The 17,477-nt window shown below is 37.0% G+C and overlaps 1 protein-coding gene across 1 annotated transcript in view; it reads right to left on the reverse strand.

The window, feature by feature from the left end:
- Nucleotides 1–1,590: 1,590 nt before the first annotated feature.
- Nucleotides 1,591–17,477, reverse strand: part of LOC127632812 (forkhead box protein J3-like) — a 138,805-nt gene continuing 122,918 nt past the window's right edge. Inside the window, exons 8-12 of the mRNA XM_052111597.1 lie at nucleotides 14,416–14,835; nucleotides 13,293–13,394; nucleotides 8,432–8,620; nucleotides 8,233–8,334; nucleotides 1,591–6,847 (exon numbers count right to left, since the gene is read on the reverse strand). Of these exons, the coding sequence (XP_051967557.1) occupies nucleotides 6,735–6,847; nucleotides 8,233–8,334; nucleotides 8,432–8,620; nucleotides 13,293–13,394; nucleotides 14,416–14,835 (926 nt within the window). The 3' untranslated portion in view covers nucleotides 1,591–6,734. The remainder of the gene's footprint in view (nucleotides 6,848–8,232; nucleotides 8,335–8,431; nucleotides 8,621–13,292; nucleotides 13,395–14,415; nucleotides 14,836–17,477) is intronic.

Here is a 17,477-nt window from a genome sequence, read left to right on the forward strand (position 1 = left end):
TGACCCATTTGCTTAATATTTATAAGTCCACTCAACTTTTTCAATGTAGAAAGTACTCAATATTATCTGCTATATTTTGCTAAATGTTGTTTCTAAAATATGACTGCCCTGCTGCAGAATGTAATGGGGTAGGATATGTTGATGTCCTGATTTATTTATATTTTTTTATCCAGTTGAAAGAAAATTAATTCCATTAAATTAATTTTAAATGAACCCAAGCTATACGCTCACCTAACACTAAACGTCCTTTATAACTATCTTCAGTCTTCTCAGTAAGTTTAGTATGACGATTATGGTACCTTAATCATGCAATAATGCCCACCAGATTCAGCACATTTTTCTTGATACAACTCTTGTCTGTAGAGCACACTGCATTTAGAATCATTAGGGAAAATAATGCAGTACACAGGACACCTCTGCACACCCCTCCTGAAATGCAAAAGGACTCTGTGCTATTTTGCACACAAACAATGGCAGTTTTGAGACTGCACACTGGACGTTTTAGTTTGCAATGTATTGGGTTCGTGGCACCCTGGGACACCAATTGCCTGAAATTACTATTTAGCACCATTTCTAAATGCTTGCATGAAGGTTGGACCTCCAGTAGTGTAGCTGTTGCCCCCTTGGTCATTTAGTCATCCGACTTGGTTGGGGGTGTTTACAAGGAAAATCTTTGGAAAATCCCCTCCAAGCCACCTCCCCCTTAGACCACAGAAATAGCGCATAGGAATGTATAGTAGGACTGTATTGCTTTAAAATGTGAACGTGAATTTTAGTAAAGGCACTCACAAGTCGTCGTCTGAGTACTCAATAGGGGAGATTGTTTGGTGTGTTTCATTAAAGGTTTATAAGATGCTTTGAATGTAACAGACATTCAGATCCTAGAAATAGACCACCAAGACAGTGACAGCACAAGACTGTAAAATTCGAAATAGGTCGGTAAGGTACCAAGGGACTGTGTGTGTGTGTGTGTGCACTTCAGGAGGGGAGAGAGATTACAAAGACTTAACCGATTTCAAAGAAGCATGGTGGTGGGCGCCAAATACATACCTGGAAGTGAAAGAAAATGCAAAATTGTAGGGGGCTTCAAACACTACAGCGTCTGGAGAGTGTTGCAAAAGGTTCACAACTCTGCTGTGTTATCAACGGAAATAGACTTTTGCTAAAAAGACAGCTAGATGCGCAGAGCAAATCTACGCTATTTAGGCAAGCTTATTTTGTTATAACCCACTGCGACAGACTAGTGCACAAATATGATTCGGAGTTCTGAATGACAGCTCCCTTTTAAAGGGATAGTTCACACAAAAATGAACATTCTCTCATCATTTACTCACCCTCATGATATCCCAGGTGTGTATGACTTTTTCTTCACCAGAACACATTTGAAGAAAAATATCTTAGCTCAGTAGGTCCTTAAAATGCAAGTGGATGATTATCAGACTTTTGAAGCTCCAAAAATCCCAGACAGTCAGCATAAACGTCATCCATACGACTAGAACAGTTAATGTCTTCTAAAGCAACAGGATTGCTTTTAGTGCGAAAAAGATTAATGGAATAGAAATAATTCCACAAACCACAAAAGATTCCACAGTGAAGTTAACATATTTTATTTCTTTAAGTGCCATTCATGCATATCGGGGAAGGGGAGGCATTGACACTTCAGAGTTATTTTACAGCACTAAAACCAATACAAAGAGAAGCTGTGTCATCTTACTGGACAGCAAAAGTAATGAACCGTGCAATAACAAAAAAAAAAAAAAGGGGACAAAAAGGAGAAAACAAAGTAAACAACAAATACAAGTAATGACCATGACAAAATCAAACAGAAAACAAAGATTAAAATATAAACATTGAAACACTGAATGTTGAACCATAGTACAGGTAAAAGGTAGTGTCACACAAAAAGCCAACGCATTTTCATCACATATATACAATATAGATATATACATAATGTGTCACCCTTGGATTGGACAATAACAAAATACTCTGTATTCATCTCCCTCTTTTCTTTCGCAGGTGAACCCCGAGCCCTTGCCTTGATCCCTCGCCACCCCAGAGGAAAAAAGGACAGTTGAAAAGACATATATTTACAATAAGCACAACAACACACCAACAATGAATAAAATAGGCTCCGAATACCAGAACTTGTTGGCAGTTTTCTCCTGTAAATGTAACAAGGCTTCTCGAATCTTCCTCTATTACTGTAATCTCTCCGGCAGATGCATCTCCACTTGTTTCTATTTTTATTTTTTCATTTTATTTTGTTTTAAGAAAACGGAGTTGTCTTTAAACGGTTACAACTTTCACACAACACAAACACAAAATCAAAGGAGCAAATATTTCATTTTTCTTTTTTTAGAGAAAAAGAGGAGAGAGAGAACTTGTCATCTGTCCAGCTCATATTCTCTTGCACTCCCTTAAGCTTTCTTTTCAGTCCGACTCATCAGACTTACTTTTCCCTTGACCAGGTATATTTAAACTTACTCTCTTTGGCAAACAAGAGATCCAAATACATCACTACCACAAATAGACTGGCAACACATACTAAATATTTCCAGCTTAAAACTGACAGTCCTTCTGTGGTCAATATCTAGACAAACCATGACAGAGGGTGTACACCACATTATGGTATCAAAGTTCACACTGAGGGTGGATCAATGCTAAACTTTCACTTTAGAGTGAGTACATGTGCTGAGATCCTTTAGTTAACGTACAACATGAGCACTTGTGCTTCTTCTCAAAGTGCACAAATGGCCAATTTGCAGTCTGAAAGCTCTTTGAATAACAAAAACAATGAAGCTAGATTCACAAGGCTTGTGAAGACTTTGACAATCTCCAAAACATAAACGAATTACATATAAAAACTATGGAAGAGAAGGACAAAAAGGATGAAGAGAGCCAAAGCAGACTTGAGAATAGCCATTAAACAATTGGTTGGGGCTGAAGTGGATAACAGTTGTGCGATCTTGTAGGACCAAGCAATTTGAACAGACTCAAAAATTCAGCATCATTGTTCATCACATTTGCAACAGAGTTTGGTTTCAGGGCGATGTTAGGCTTCAGTACTATGGTTTCGCCAACTATGTCGATTGGTTTTGCCAACTGTCATTTGGTTATGAAAGGATGGACTACATCGGTATGTAACTAACTATATACAAAGCTGGATAATGGACACAATTCAGTGAAGAATCAGGCAGAAACGTCACTCACTGGATTCCTTAACCATCAAAATCTTCTTAGGATGAATCTCACGAAACCTGTCCAGGTCACGTTTCAGACTAATGTCAGAGTGAATTCGGAAACAGTGGGTAGACTTTCTCGGGCTGAACTACATTTTGTTTTTTAAGTTAGATTATTTTGAAAAACCTTTGAAACACATCTTCTTTACATTGTATCTCCTCACTGTTTACCTGTTTTTGTTGACATTATGATGAGGTTTCAGCCCACCTTTCATCATTTTAAAGTCATTATTAAATTGAGAAATTATTTTGGAAATATATTTTGGTGTTATATCAACAACATTTATTATTATATATTATTATTTTGATGTAATATTTTCTTAACCTGCATGCACCATAGCTATGCAAGCAGGCCTTTTTTTTGACAGAAGCTTTTATTTTGGTAGTACACCGAAGGAATGCTCTCATTCACTCTTCTGTCCACGGTTTTGTGAAGTTTTTTAACTTAAGGGCATGTGTGAGCTCTAGTTTCTGGGTGAAATGCCCACAGAGGGGCGCCAAAAGAGAGTTGTTAAGCAAGTTGTTTTGGCTGTAAATTATGTGAAGAGTAAAGCATATTGTATTAACTCTAAACTTAACCATTAGTGGAGTAAAAAGTTATAATTTTGAAGGGAAAACGTAACATTCGTCACTGACTATGCAAATGAAATTACTTCCTTGTTTAAATGTGGGAAGAGAATCCAGATCTCCCATGCTGCAGACTTAACATGCTATCGGTCAACCCACATGAGAAGATAAACACACTTGAACCTATTAAAAAATGTCTGATAAGAGATGGTACTTGTCAGTAACTCTGCATAATGGGGCCGATGTAAGGGTACTGGAACATTCGGAAGCAACATGCCAACTTGATGCGCATTTCACCCCAAAATCAAAAGTTATACTTGTCTTAAATAACATGAAGCCTAATTTATGACCATTAAGATGTTTTGCACTGTGATGTATACTATATTATTTTAATTGTATGCATTTGTACATTTGTGCTGACTATAATTTATGCAGATATAAATCAATATGACAGTATTTTTTTACTGTAATATTGTAAAAAGTACTGTATTAAAGCAAATCTAATAATCATTAGTATAATAAATCTAATTAACAATTCATTGAGAATAATGGGAACTGCAAAAATCTCAAGAGTTAAGGAAGCAATGAGAATTTGAAGAGAAAGTTTTCTTCATTGTCAAGAAAATCATAATGGAAAATAATATTTTCTTCACTTAATTTTCTTCACGCAGAATAGAATTTCATTTATACTCTATATGTAAATTTTTATTTTGTTTTAGCATTGAAATGCGACCTGGACACGTTTTCTTGAGATCCATCCATTTCGTTCGAGTACTATAAGTTTTAAGGTTAGGGATCATATGCCAATACATGGTAATGATTAGTATAAATACTAAGTTTAAAATGTTATAATACTGAAATGCACACACATACATACAAACAAACACACACATACACACAACGATTGTCATTAGATTATTTTACTTAGCCAAGTCAAATCGTATGCCCTCATCAATAACTAAACAAAAAAGCAAAAGATTTATATAAAATTAATGAAACCAAGAGACCAGCACAGGATTGGAAGAGAGTAACGTGTATAACGCAGACATTTGGAAGCGTAAACTGTCAAGCTATGAGAAAACAGATGCACTCTCTTTTCTTCTGCACTCTATGGCTTTTTGTTGACTTTACTGAACCATCTCTACAATTTCCCAGCACACTAATATTTGGCCTAATCAGAGTGCTGCTTCTCACCGATAACTACCCTGAAGAAGGTAAATGCCTTCATCTATGTCAAATATGGGATCCTCTATTCTATATCTAGACCTTACACTCATTAGTGCATTAATTTTTGCTCTTTAATAGAGATGATTGTGATCACTGACAGTCCTAAACAAACAATATTGCACAGACACCTCCCGATATCCTCTCTAAACAGCCGATACAATAAAATGATAGTACGGTTAGTTAAGTTTGCTATCATTGAGCAACCAAAGTTTTCAAACTATTGATGGTAGTAAGTTACAGACACAGTAACCTCGAGCGTGTGCCTTGTTTAAGAGCACTACACTTGATAGTCTCATATTTTCACCTACTTCTCTAAGCAATGAGAACATGACTATTAGTGCGTCTGAATGTTTTAGCCATCTCTCTAATTTTCAACATTACACTCCACCTAACATTTGCTGTCCAAAAAGCAACTGCTAAAGTGAAGGTATGCTCTCTGCAGAAGTCCTTGTCAGTGCAGCAAAGAGCAAGCCATTTCATGTCGGTTGGTCCTGGGGTTAAAATAAAGAGTGCTCTTTTATTGCGGACCATTAAGCAAATGTGCCTTGATGTGACTTTAGTCTCTCCTCAATACTGCTCTAAAAAAGCAAACAGCAGGCTGGTTTTGCAACATGAACAGGGCACTATAGTATCCCACATATCTCCAATCAGAAAAGATATCACACCAACACAACGCATGGAAATGTAAGCGGCACGTCCTGAGGGCGTTAAATGAACCTAAACAAAGAACTGCAGTCCAATTGGGACTGAAACATTTTGAAAGGAGATGGTCAAAGAAAAAGAATGAGGATTATGCATGCAAAAGTATAGTGATCAACAAGAAATTCATAATAGTGAGGTTTGGATCAAAATCACTTCCTGACACACAAGTTCAAGCTTAGCTAAAACTATTAGTGACAAAAACATGTTACACTTCAGACAGCAAAGATACACAAGAACAAATACTGCAGGTAATGTGGTTTACATGTCTTGTTATGAGCAATGATACTCTGCTATAATCTGATTTAGATGCATGGCAACTTTTCTACATATTACAGTGTGTAAGGTCAGAGGAGCAAAATCACTCTCGACGGCTACTTGTGCCTGAACGGCCCACCTAAACAACCATCTGAAATGCAATATCAGATGCTTAGAGTGTCAAACTGCATTGTTACCCGCAATGTCGCCCCTTTCTTCAGAAAAGTGCCTTGCATCTCAGAGGAAGTTTCACAACACAAATGAGAAAGCCAATCTCATCTGATAGGCAGTCAAGGCCTGAGTTAGTCACCATGACAGGGGAGAACAAGCCAGACAGATCACTAGAAAATCACAGAACAACAGTTGAAGAGCAGGAGAGGGCTTGGCAATTGAGCGGGCTTGCAGAGAGGCTGTGGGTCGGGAGACATTTTGACAAACATGAACCACTTGCCCCTTAGGCAAGTATAAAAGCGATCACTTAAACTTGTCCTAGTAAATGTGATTGTCTTCAAAGTAAAATTTTTGTTTTTTTTTATTTAATAAAAACACCAGGAACACAGGAGTCTCTTTCAGGACATAATGAACAACACCTGCACTATTTTTCAAGTGTCCCGTTCCAATCTGCCATCTGTCACGGGCATGCAGACACCACAGGTCCAGCCCTCTTGCTCTGTAACTCAAACACTCTGCCTCATACGCTCTTCTCTCATTTGTCTGCACCGCTCTTTGTGCTCAGGGACTGGGTTAGACAATGGAGTCCCAGTCGAAGTCATCCTGGATGTCATCGGCGGGCATGCGGCGCATCTGGAAGTTTCCAGTAGGCATCATTTGCTGCTGGTTCATCTGAGTGTGATGGGCTGAGGGCAGAGCAGAAGGGAGCCGATTACTACATATTGCTTGTGCATGTCAAGAAAAGCATATTCCATATTCATATTCTGCAAATTGCAACCTGGACAGCTAATGAGCCATAACTTTTTTCTTTACCAAATAAGCGAAGAATCTTTCTTGATACAAGATGCTCATAATAGCAATGACAAATTGCAGCACAGTATTAAATATCTCAAAAATGCATGTTGTTGTAATGATAGTAGATTGCGTGCTATGCTGTTGATAGGCTCCATGATATTCTGGCCCCTAGATATGGCTCAGGACCCTTCTTCAGTGTAAATCTATGGAATTTTTCTGGTCCATTGTATTATCCAAATGGCAAAAACTGTAAGTCAGACTGTTAAGAAATGTAATAGCACACTTCTCAACAAGTCACATGATTTCATGGTTTCCTTAAATGTCTATAGCACAGACGTGCTGGATGAGCTATGCACTAGGGCTGCACAATTATGACAAACATCATATGATGATTGCAATTGCGATTATTAATGTTGATTAATAGAAGCTACATTCAATACTTTCTGTTAAACTGTAAGCCATATTCTTTATATAGTCTACACATCCAAAACAAGCTGACAGCACTGTTGAGCTGAATTACTTGATTGGCGTAGCATACATCAATAAATCAAGTTAAAATTGGCCTACATGGTAGCATGACTATACTAAACTTTATTTTTTTAAATGTATTTATTTTTTTTTTATAAATGAGGCTGTCTACATGGCACAATACATCAATTATTTACACCATGTCTATGCTTAGTTGATTATAATGGGAGCATTCTAGCTTTGTTGCGTAGCTTGTTTGTAGTGTATTGCAAGTACCGTCTATATTGCAAGCAAATATAGACTGTAAAAAAACCAAAATAATTCTAAATTACTAAGTAACCTCTTCTTTTGAGTGTCAGGTTCTTCAGCACTAATTTAAGTGTGTCACAGCAAACAGAAGCATATAGGGCATCATAACGGGCACAAAGATTGTGCATTAGGATCGGTTATCATAACTGATGACACAACAGGAGTAGACATAAATGGAATGCCGTTACATCGATGTTATCAATGATTTTCACACTTAATCACGGCAGCATAATTTAAATCAAAATTTCTTTTTCAATTCAATGTGTAGTAGATTTACTATGCATCAAAGTTTAATACTTAGGGTTAGGGGGTGTGTTCATATCCCCAAGTATAAGCAATAGTAATAGTGATGCTTGCCTTAGCAATGTGATATATTCATTAATCTGTTAAATAACCTGTAATTGGCATTCCAACTTTTGCTGTGTGGTAGGCAAGATATGTGCAAAATAAGGAAATCGGTGGTGTGAACATCATAATATGAACTATAAAAAACAAGGACCTGTCATAGTGGGACCAGCGCTACTCATTGGGGGCATATGGGGATATCCTGGAGGACCCATCATGGAACTCAAACTCTGTCTCGAGTCCATGTACATGTTTCCTGAAAAACAAACTGAAGTTACTATTGTGATGCCGAAATGATATCACAGTGATGCAGTGTTAAATTATTGTTTTTTAGGGATGTCTGAATAACCCACCTGTGTTAATGTGTGAGCTGGGCTTGTTTGGATGCATGGAGCCATGGCACACTGGCGGCTGCACTGCTCCCTGTGTCTGGATTCCAGTACGAGCAAAGAACTGATTAATGGAGGAGCACAGGTCTGCCATCTGAGTGGGCTCCAGAGACCAGTTATTCAGCTCCGCTTGCCTCATGCTCTCTTTCAAACCTTTAGGAAAATGATGACCAATGTCTATTTAACAAAACTTAAACAAAAATCTTGCAACATTGCACATATGTGGCTAACATTTCGAAATGAAATATATCAAGGTGCTCAATAAATCTTATATAAAAAAAACAGAAAACAGCAAATAGCTTAACAGGAGCAATATTTTACTGTAATATTGGATAAAAACAATGTGTGCCACTTCATAACGTAGTTTATAAAGTTGTGACTTAGTGAGCATAATGTAGTTTATTAAGCTGTACTTTATGAGCATAACGTAGTTTATTAGGTTATTAAAAACATAATTAAACAAGGAAGCTTCTGAGTTCATTACAAGTTAAGCTTCATTGACAGCATTTGTGGCATAATGTTTATTACCACTAAAAACATCAAGGTTACAGTGAGGCACTTACAATGGGAATCAATGGTGCCAATTTTTGGAGGGTTTTGAAGCTTTTTGATAAGCATTTTATAAAAGCACTTACATTATTTCTTCTGCTAAAACGTATGTAATATTTGACCTGTGATGTTGTTTCAATTGTAATTTTTACAGTCATTTTAGGGTTTGTTGACATTATATCGTCATGGCAACAAAGTTGAAAAACTGGTTATAACTTCACACAGAAAATGTTAGTAAGTGATTTTAACACACTAAAATCATGTTAACATTAGTGCTATCAATCGATGAAAAAAATTTAATCTAATTAATTACATGGTGTCCCGATTTAATTGCATATGCAAATATTTGCTGAGAAAGCCCCTCACATAACAATAATTCAATATATAAAGATGAAATAATTATACATAGTTATCTTTAAATATTAAAACACATATATATATATATATACTTTTTTCAGATAATTAAAATGCATTACATTCTTGTGGCAGAAGAGTTCATCATTGATAAGACAATACAAAAAGCGGCTTTAGAATTCAATGTATTGTTTTCTACCATATTATTGATCAGAAGTCAATCATTGGCACACAGTTCACAGCAATCCATTTCACAAGTGAATTTGTCAATCAGTTCAACATTTATTATGAGGGCTTGTTTAAGGACCTGTCAATGTACACCTGCGTCAGACATGCTTGTGTTGTGTCTCGGGTGTGTTGCATCATAAACATAAAATTTTAGGACACTGTGTCAAGTTAAATATAGTTTAATACTTGGAACACATTTTGAGATTCCTTAGTACGAATTTGCGCTCCAAGTTATTTGAACACAAGAACGTAATGCATGTCTGTGTTGTGCTATCTGCTAAGGGTGTTTTTCTTCACTGTATAAACTGTGCATTGCCATACAGCTGAAGTTTCAATTACTGCCCTCTGGAGTAAACAGGTGGTACTACAAGCTTGCATTTCTCAGGAATCTTCTTTATTACGGTCCGGGGGCATTGTGATTAATTGCGTTCATTTTTTAAATGCATTATTTTTAATAAAATTAATTGCCCTGAATTAATGCGTTAAATCGACAGCTCTTGTTGTATATTGTTTGTTTTCTCGCTATACTTTAGAAACAGTGAGTATTTTATCATTTACAGATTGACCCCATTCACTTCCATTGTAAGTGCCTCACTCGAATCGTCCTCGTGGTGGTGCAGTGATTCGCCTCAATCCAGGTGGTGGAGGATGAATCTCAGTTGCCTCCATGTCTGAGACCGTCAATCCACACATCTTATCACGTGACTTGTTGAGCGTGTCACAGCGGAGATGTAGCATATGTGGAGGCTTTGTGCTATTCTTCGCGCCAACCATGCACAACTAACCACGCGCCACACCGAGAGCAAGAACCACACATTACAGTGACCACAAGAAGTTACTCTACCCTCCCTAGCAACCGGGTCAAATTGGTTGCTTAGGCAGGGCTAAACACTAAGGATTTTTTCTATTGGGCCAGTGCTTCAGATTTTTACTGAAATTTGAATACAAAATTTTCACCTGCCCAAACACAAAAATTACAAATAGCATTTTTTTCCATCATGGCTTTAAAAATGTGTCCAAAGACAATTATTTTGTACATATATTATGTTTTTAAGACAATGTTTCCCAAAATGTAATAACATTTATAATGTGCAAGATATGATTTATGCCATATGTAATCCCATATAAGCGCTTGACAGATATAAATTCATAAATACATCATATTAACCACCATCCTGCCATTTACACAAGAGTTTTGTGGAGGAGATAATGGGTTTTGGGTCACCCGTTTAGTCATGCAACTAAACATTTTACTTACATTTTGGATACTGAGCAACTTGTGATTTCCAGGCATGTGTATAACCGGGGTTTAACAAAGTTTATTACGTTTCATTTGGCACTTCATCTCTAAAAGCGTATTAATGAGAGAATTTCCTTTTTTTTTTTTTATTACAGTGGGAATAAAACTAGCGCTCTGTCCCTTTACGAGAGCGGATGCATGTTAAACAGACTAAGCTGCACGGAGAGAGATGATGATGAAACATATGCATGGAAAGATGTGGATTTTCAGTCATATAGAAAGAATCTTTTATTTTGCTCAAATGAAAAACAAAGATTTATTGTGCTCTGATTACTACTTTTCAAAAACATGTAAAAGCGAAAAATACAGGGGGATTGTGAACACAGAATGTGCGGGAATACTTAAAATGTGACTGTGCGTCCAGTATATGATGCACTCGTGCGTCTTTGCATACTAAATATACTCCTACTCGTGCTCGCTTGTCCGTTCGAAAATTTTGATAACTCCATGTAATTTTTGTGATCTCTCGCTTTTTGTTTGCTTGCACTAATATCATAAATGCAGCACTGGCCCAATCGGGCAAGTGACAGTTCTAGCAACTGGCCCGAATATCTCTCGGGCAGTCCTTATTGTCGAGCCCTGTTAGGAGACCTGGCTGGAGTCACTCAGCACACCCTGGATTCGAACTTGCGACTCTAGGGGTGGTAGTCAGCGTCAATACTCCCTGAGCAACCCAGGCCCCCCAGATTTTGGCTTTCTTTAAAGAAAAGGAGGGATGAGTCAAAATTCATTTTTGTGGTAATTAATATTATGCCACAAATACTGCCGATTGAGCTTGACTTGTCTTGAACCCAGAACATTCCTTTAAAGATCTACAGTAAGTGAATTATTTTTTTTTATTAACTTTTCAACCTGGTCTCATAGCATGAACGTTACTCTATATAAATTTTATGCAAACTGACTTCTACGTGCACATTTCTACATTTCGCTGCAGTTTCCTGGTGAAATGAACCCTAAAGGCGCAACAACAAATGTGTGTTTTATTCATTGTCATGCAAATCATGAGTACAATTGCTGATTTTATTTTATAAAAACGTATTTTTCAAACCATTACTCACCCCCGCTATGTTATGATATCGAAACACTTTAACGCATGATTTGAAAACGCATGATTTGAAAAACGATACATTTGAACACAGACCAAACCTTGTTTTTCAGACCCACCTACATAGACACACTTATTCCTGTCTTTAGCTTGCTTGGTAGCTCACCTGATACACCGGTGAACTTTGGGGTTGACAGCCGCGGTTCCAGTCCAGCCAAAGATGCACAAAAATTAAAGTGGCATAAATGCGACACAAAATGACGTGGTTGCTTCAGTTAATGTGTGTTTTCTTTTTTGCATTTTGAAACAATATAGGTTAGGCTTAGGTGTTGGTTAAAGGTAAGGATGTCTGTTTTGTTAAACTCTCATTTATCTTTTTGGACACTATTGGTTAGGTTTAGGGTACAGTTTTAGGTAAGGGAGGTACATGTAAAATTTTGAAAAACTTTGTCTGATTACAACATCATTTCACTCGGTTTTCGCACCACTCACATTGCACTTGAAAACTGCAGCCAAACGGGGGATGAAGCACGTAATTTTTGCTTGCTATGCTCGTGTCAATTTCATGAGACCAGGCTGGAACATTTAACACACACACACACACACACACACACACACACACACACACACACACACACACACACACACACACACACACACACTAAAGAAGCATATTTTAAAACTGGTAAGTGCAGCGCCTGTGAATGCATTTAATATTATCAATTTCTGTCATCTACGCATCAATATCAGTATTGAAAACAGTATTCCACTACATATTTCAAATAAAAAAAAAATTGAAAATTGAAATTGGATTACTTTTTATGGATACAAAGTTTCCGCTTTACTTTTAATTTACTTTCAAAAACATTTTTCAAAGAAAGTTTTTTTGTTTTTCCGCTGAATGAATAAAAAATGATGTCTATATTTTCTACTTGTTTATTGTGGTTTTCCCTTCAGCTGTCACAGAAACACAAACAGATGTAGATATGAACATAATTATATATTAAATGTAATCTAAATGATTTTAGAAATAAGTGTAACCTAATTAACGTACTTAAATGTAATTAAAGTCAGCAACTGTAACAAATTACAGGAATTTAATTTGCATTACACAAAATCTGCATTTATAAAAAAGTATTTTTACCTTACATTTATTAGATTACAGTAACAAATTAATCCAATTACACCCGACACTGATCATTATATTATACATCATACGAGGTGAAGTGGAACCAGTATCAAATCAATATTAATATACCAAACAATAAGCATTATAATTACTATTAACATTTTGTCTCTTGGAAGAACACACTGTGATGCCTACATAAGTAAGGAGTTGTGGGCTATACCTTGAAAAGGTGACAGATCCACATCAGCCCAGTTGTAGCTGCTGGCAATGCGGCAGCTTTCTTTCAGTGCATCCAGGTTGGGATACCAGTCATTGGGAAGACCTGGAACACACACAAAATAACAATGTAGTTAAGGCTACAGCAGATGTGTGAAAGCTACTGTACACTTCCTGCTTCAGCCAGCAGGGGGAGCCATGCCCCTCTGCAACAGACCTTTTTTTAACTGCTCTCTGAGGTGTGCTACGTTTACTTTGTTCTAATTAGAACAAGCCATATAAATCAACTGGTGATTTACTGCTGAGTGCTCCAAAGTTGCCATATTTCTTTAAATCTAAAACAAATGACTGTTATAAGAGGCCTGAATAAATTGGCCTGTCAGGGCCATGCCAGTGTTGAGGGAAGTACGTCGAGAAAAGAACAGGAGAAGGAGAGAAATTATAAGACAAAATTGTCTTCATAACAGTGTTCTTAATGTCTAATAATATCTTGCTGAATATCTGTTTTATTTATTCTATTCAACTGCATTTCATTTTATTTTCTAATTAATTATTAACACAGCTGCAACCTATTATTTTAAATATTTATAAAAATACTCTTATTTTTTTTTTCCTGTGTGAGTGAGTGTGTGTGTGTGTGTGTGTGTGTGTAATGATGCTTTGGCAACACTGTGCAAAACAATCATGTCAATAAAGTACTTTGAAATTGTGAGACAGAGAGTGTTTACAAGCACGTCAATACACTGACAACTTCCAAAATGTAGGTTATTAAAAAAATCTGACAGCACAAGTAAACAGTGTTTATATGAGATGTTAAATAATCAGGTTATTCTCTGCTTTTGACGTCAAAATGTAAATGTCTTGCGCACAACACTTCTGCATATTAGAGAGGCAGATAAGACCGTCGGTAAAGGTGTTTACCGTGCAAAACAAAATTGGGAAAATGGGCAAAAATCTACATGTGCTGAACAGTTTATGACCTTTCCATGACAAAAGAAAGCCATTTAAGGCATTTACATGACCCACATTGTTGGCTTATTAAGCATAACCGGTGTAAGAACACGCATATAAATGCGCCTAGAGAGAGCAACAGAAAGAAGAACCATCACAGACAGTCAGACTCTTACCGGTGTTGCACTGCATCTGTTGCTGGGCAGGATGGGGCTGGTGAGAGAGATTCTGGTGTTGCTGCTGTTGCTGTGCTGTGTGCTGGCCGTGGGCCTGGTGCTGGGAGGGATGCTGCCCATGCTGGCTGTGCTGGGGAAGTTGGCTGTGCTGTGGGTGTTGGCTGTGCGCTGTATGTGGGTGCTGGCTGTGCTGGGTGTGCGGGCCATGCTGGGAGAGGTGTCTGTGGGCTGAGTTGTGGGCGGAGTGAGGGGGGTGAGAGAGAGGCACCTGGCTACCGTTGTTGGGGATGTTGTTGTGGGAGTTAGTGATGCTGTTCTGGTTGTTGTGAGGGTGAGTGCTGATGGTGCTGCTGGGGGAGTGTTGGTAAGAGCAGGAGGTGTGGGTCTGCTGGGAGGACTCCGACGGCATACCCATCAGACCTGTAGACATCAAACAGATCGAACATAGAATCATATAGCCTTGAAAAAGTGAGAAGTCCAAACAAATCTCAGTAATATGCTGCCAGTATCTGACCACAATTTTCAAAGCCTAAGAAATGAAAGAACATTTCTCGCATGTCAAATGGCCTTGAGGTTAGTGTATGCACTCCAACCAAAAAGCTCTATAATCCCTGGATAGCACTCTTTAAGTATTCACATTTATTTCAAATGGCATTTGCCTGACTACGTGATTACGTTACGAATCACTCTGGAGCCACAGGAAAATGACGTCATGTCAACGTATATCCTTAAATAGAAACCCTCAGCTCATTCTGTGAGTTTAAAAAAAAATTATAAAAATATAATAAAATTAAGCAAATATGCCCCAATCCTAAAAAAAAAAACAACAACAACCAAACAAAATAGGTTTCTTAGAATAATCACAATATTCATTTGAACTATCCCGATATCTATTTTTCAAATCACAAGATTGATCTTTTACACTATGCTAGGTGTGCACATTACATCAATTACAGGACAACCACTGTTGGATCAGATTAACAGGCTAGTAAGAGCACTTAACTAAAAATTCAAATACACCTCAAATGTCTTTGAAAATGATTGAATCTTGGCGAGGTATTGGTGTAAACACAGCCATTTGTGTCTAAATAGAATGGAAACATGAGGAGGAAAAAGCTGATTTGTAGCAAAATATCCCATTTGAAGTGTATATGAAGCCTACAAGCCTGCTACGGTAAAGTATGTTGTTATTATTTGGCTAATCAAAAAACAGTAATCACATGCTGCTATAGGCTGGATAACTTCAAGTAGCTTTAAAATTATTTATGTATTATCATAATACAGTGAAGATTAGTAAGTTAAAATTAGTTTCATGTTAAATGTCACTTTTTCCCAATTCTGTACGTTTAAAAAAACCTAAAAACATTTGTATCTTTTTTTAATTGTTTTATTCGTTCTAATGCTTGTAACTGTTTCTTTGTTATTAATGACAATTTGTCTTGTATAATGAGAGAACTCGAAACAATGTTTCCTGAGTATTTTATTAGGCATGCACCGATACCAATTTTTCTCTTACGATCTGATTCTGATGTCGGACATTTCAGTATCGGCCAATACATATCCGATAACAGTGTTGTTTTTTTGCATAATCAGTTTAGAATATCTTTACATTATTGTGTGGAACTTATTGGGTGTGCTCTTTAATATGTAAAAGAAACACAAATCTCTAACTACACATTATTTCAATATGAATGAATATCTTATTAATAAAAACTTTGTTAACTAGTATACTGGATAATGTAGCAGCAAAATGAACAGTAAATCCAGCATAAGTATTATTTCATTAATTTAATTGCATCTGGACTTCAGGATTCAGATCTCTTTTTTTGTTCAATTTAGTTGTAAGATACCAGCTCACTTTTCATTCACACAGTTATTTTTTTGGAACTCGTTCAACTTAAATATTATTAATAATAATAATAGTAATATATCTCAATCGTGTACCTTTAAATTTTAAGCCCTCACGCTTTTATTTTGACATTCTAAACACTCCAGGAAGTCCTGTAAGTGTGTCTGTTTGTAGGCAAGTTCACAGTAGTTTAATTCACTTCTTGTGCAAATTCTGGTGATAAAAAAAAAAGCACCTCCAGTGCCGTTCTAAATGCATAATAGAAGTGAACCGAACTTTTGAGCATCTACATCGGAGATGTTATTCATGAGTAGCACTCAAATATTGCGCACCGCTTAAAGACAAAAAATATCCACGAGAGAGTGTGTGAGTGTGTGTAAACAGAGCAGCGTCATTCACGGACGCGCTGGAGCTGCGCGCGCATTTTCTATATTTACTTATAAAACTCTGCCTTTTGTGATTCACAGAGCTACTGCACATCTTCAAGTGGCTTTGAATAAACTGCACGAGTCATATGAACTACTTTAATTGTGTTTTAATAGTTTATGCCATTTTTCGAGCTTGACAGTAACGAACATGACTAAAACACAGTATCGAATTTGGATCGGGCTCATCGGACCGATACCCGATCCATCTAAAAGTATCTGAGCCGATACAGATATCGGATAGGTGCATCCCTAGTATTTTGTTGGGGTATACAAATTGGTATAAAGAATTGTCAAATTGCAAGCAAAATTTTAACTGAAATATACTCAAACTGAATCGAAATCGGAATCAAATCATGAGCTTGTGGATCATTTGCATTGGGAAATATAAATCTATACCCAGCCCTTTTGGCAAAACACCTATCATCCTATAATGAAATATTTGTGATTTCTAAGTTGCTTGCAACTCTTTTGAACTGCCGCCAATGGAAATAGATGCTTTGGTTTATTTATGACATATAACAGCAAGGGCTAACTGGGTCATACTAACCAGCTAAACCTTAAATCATTGGCTCTAACACACTGAGACAACATCTTTGTGCGGGCGAAAAGAGTTGGTATCTAGCTAACAACATACACCCCCCATGTCCTATCTTTTACTGTCTCTATCAATCAAGTGGCAAAAGAAGAAGAATAATTAAATCTGATTCTGTCTCTTTTAAAATGTACTCGGGCGCCAACACGGCTGAGGTGCAGAGACAATGACTCAGCACAGAGTCGTCATCTGT

This window comes from Xyrauchen texanus, chromosome 39, assembly GCF_025860055.1.
Source record: "Xyrauchen texanus isolate HMW12.3.18 chromosome 39, RBS_HiC_50CHRs, whole genome shotgun sequence".
Taxonomy (NCBI): Eukaryota; Metazoa; Chordata; class Actinopteri; order Cypriniformes; family Catostomidae; genus Xyrauchen; species Xyrauchen texanus.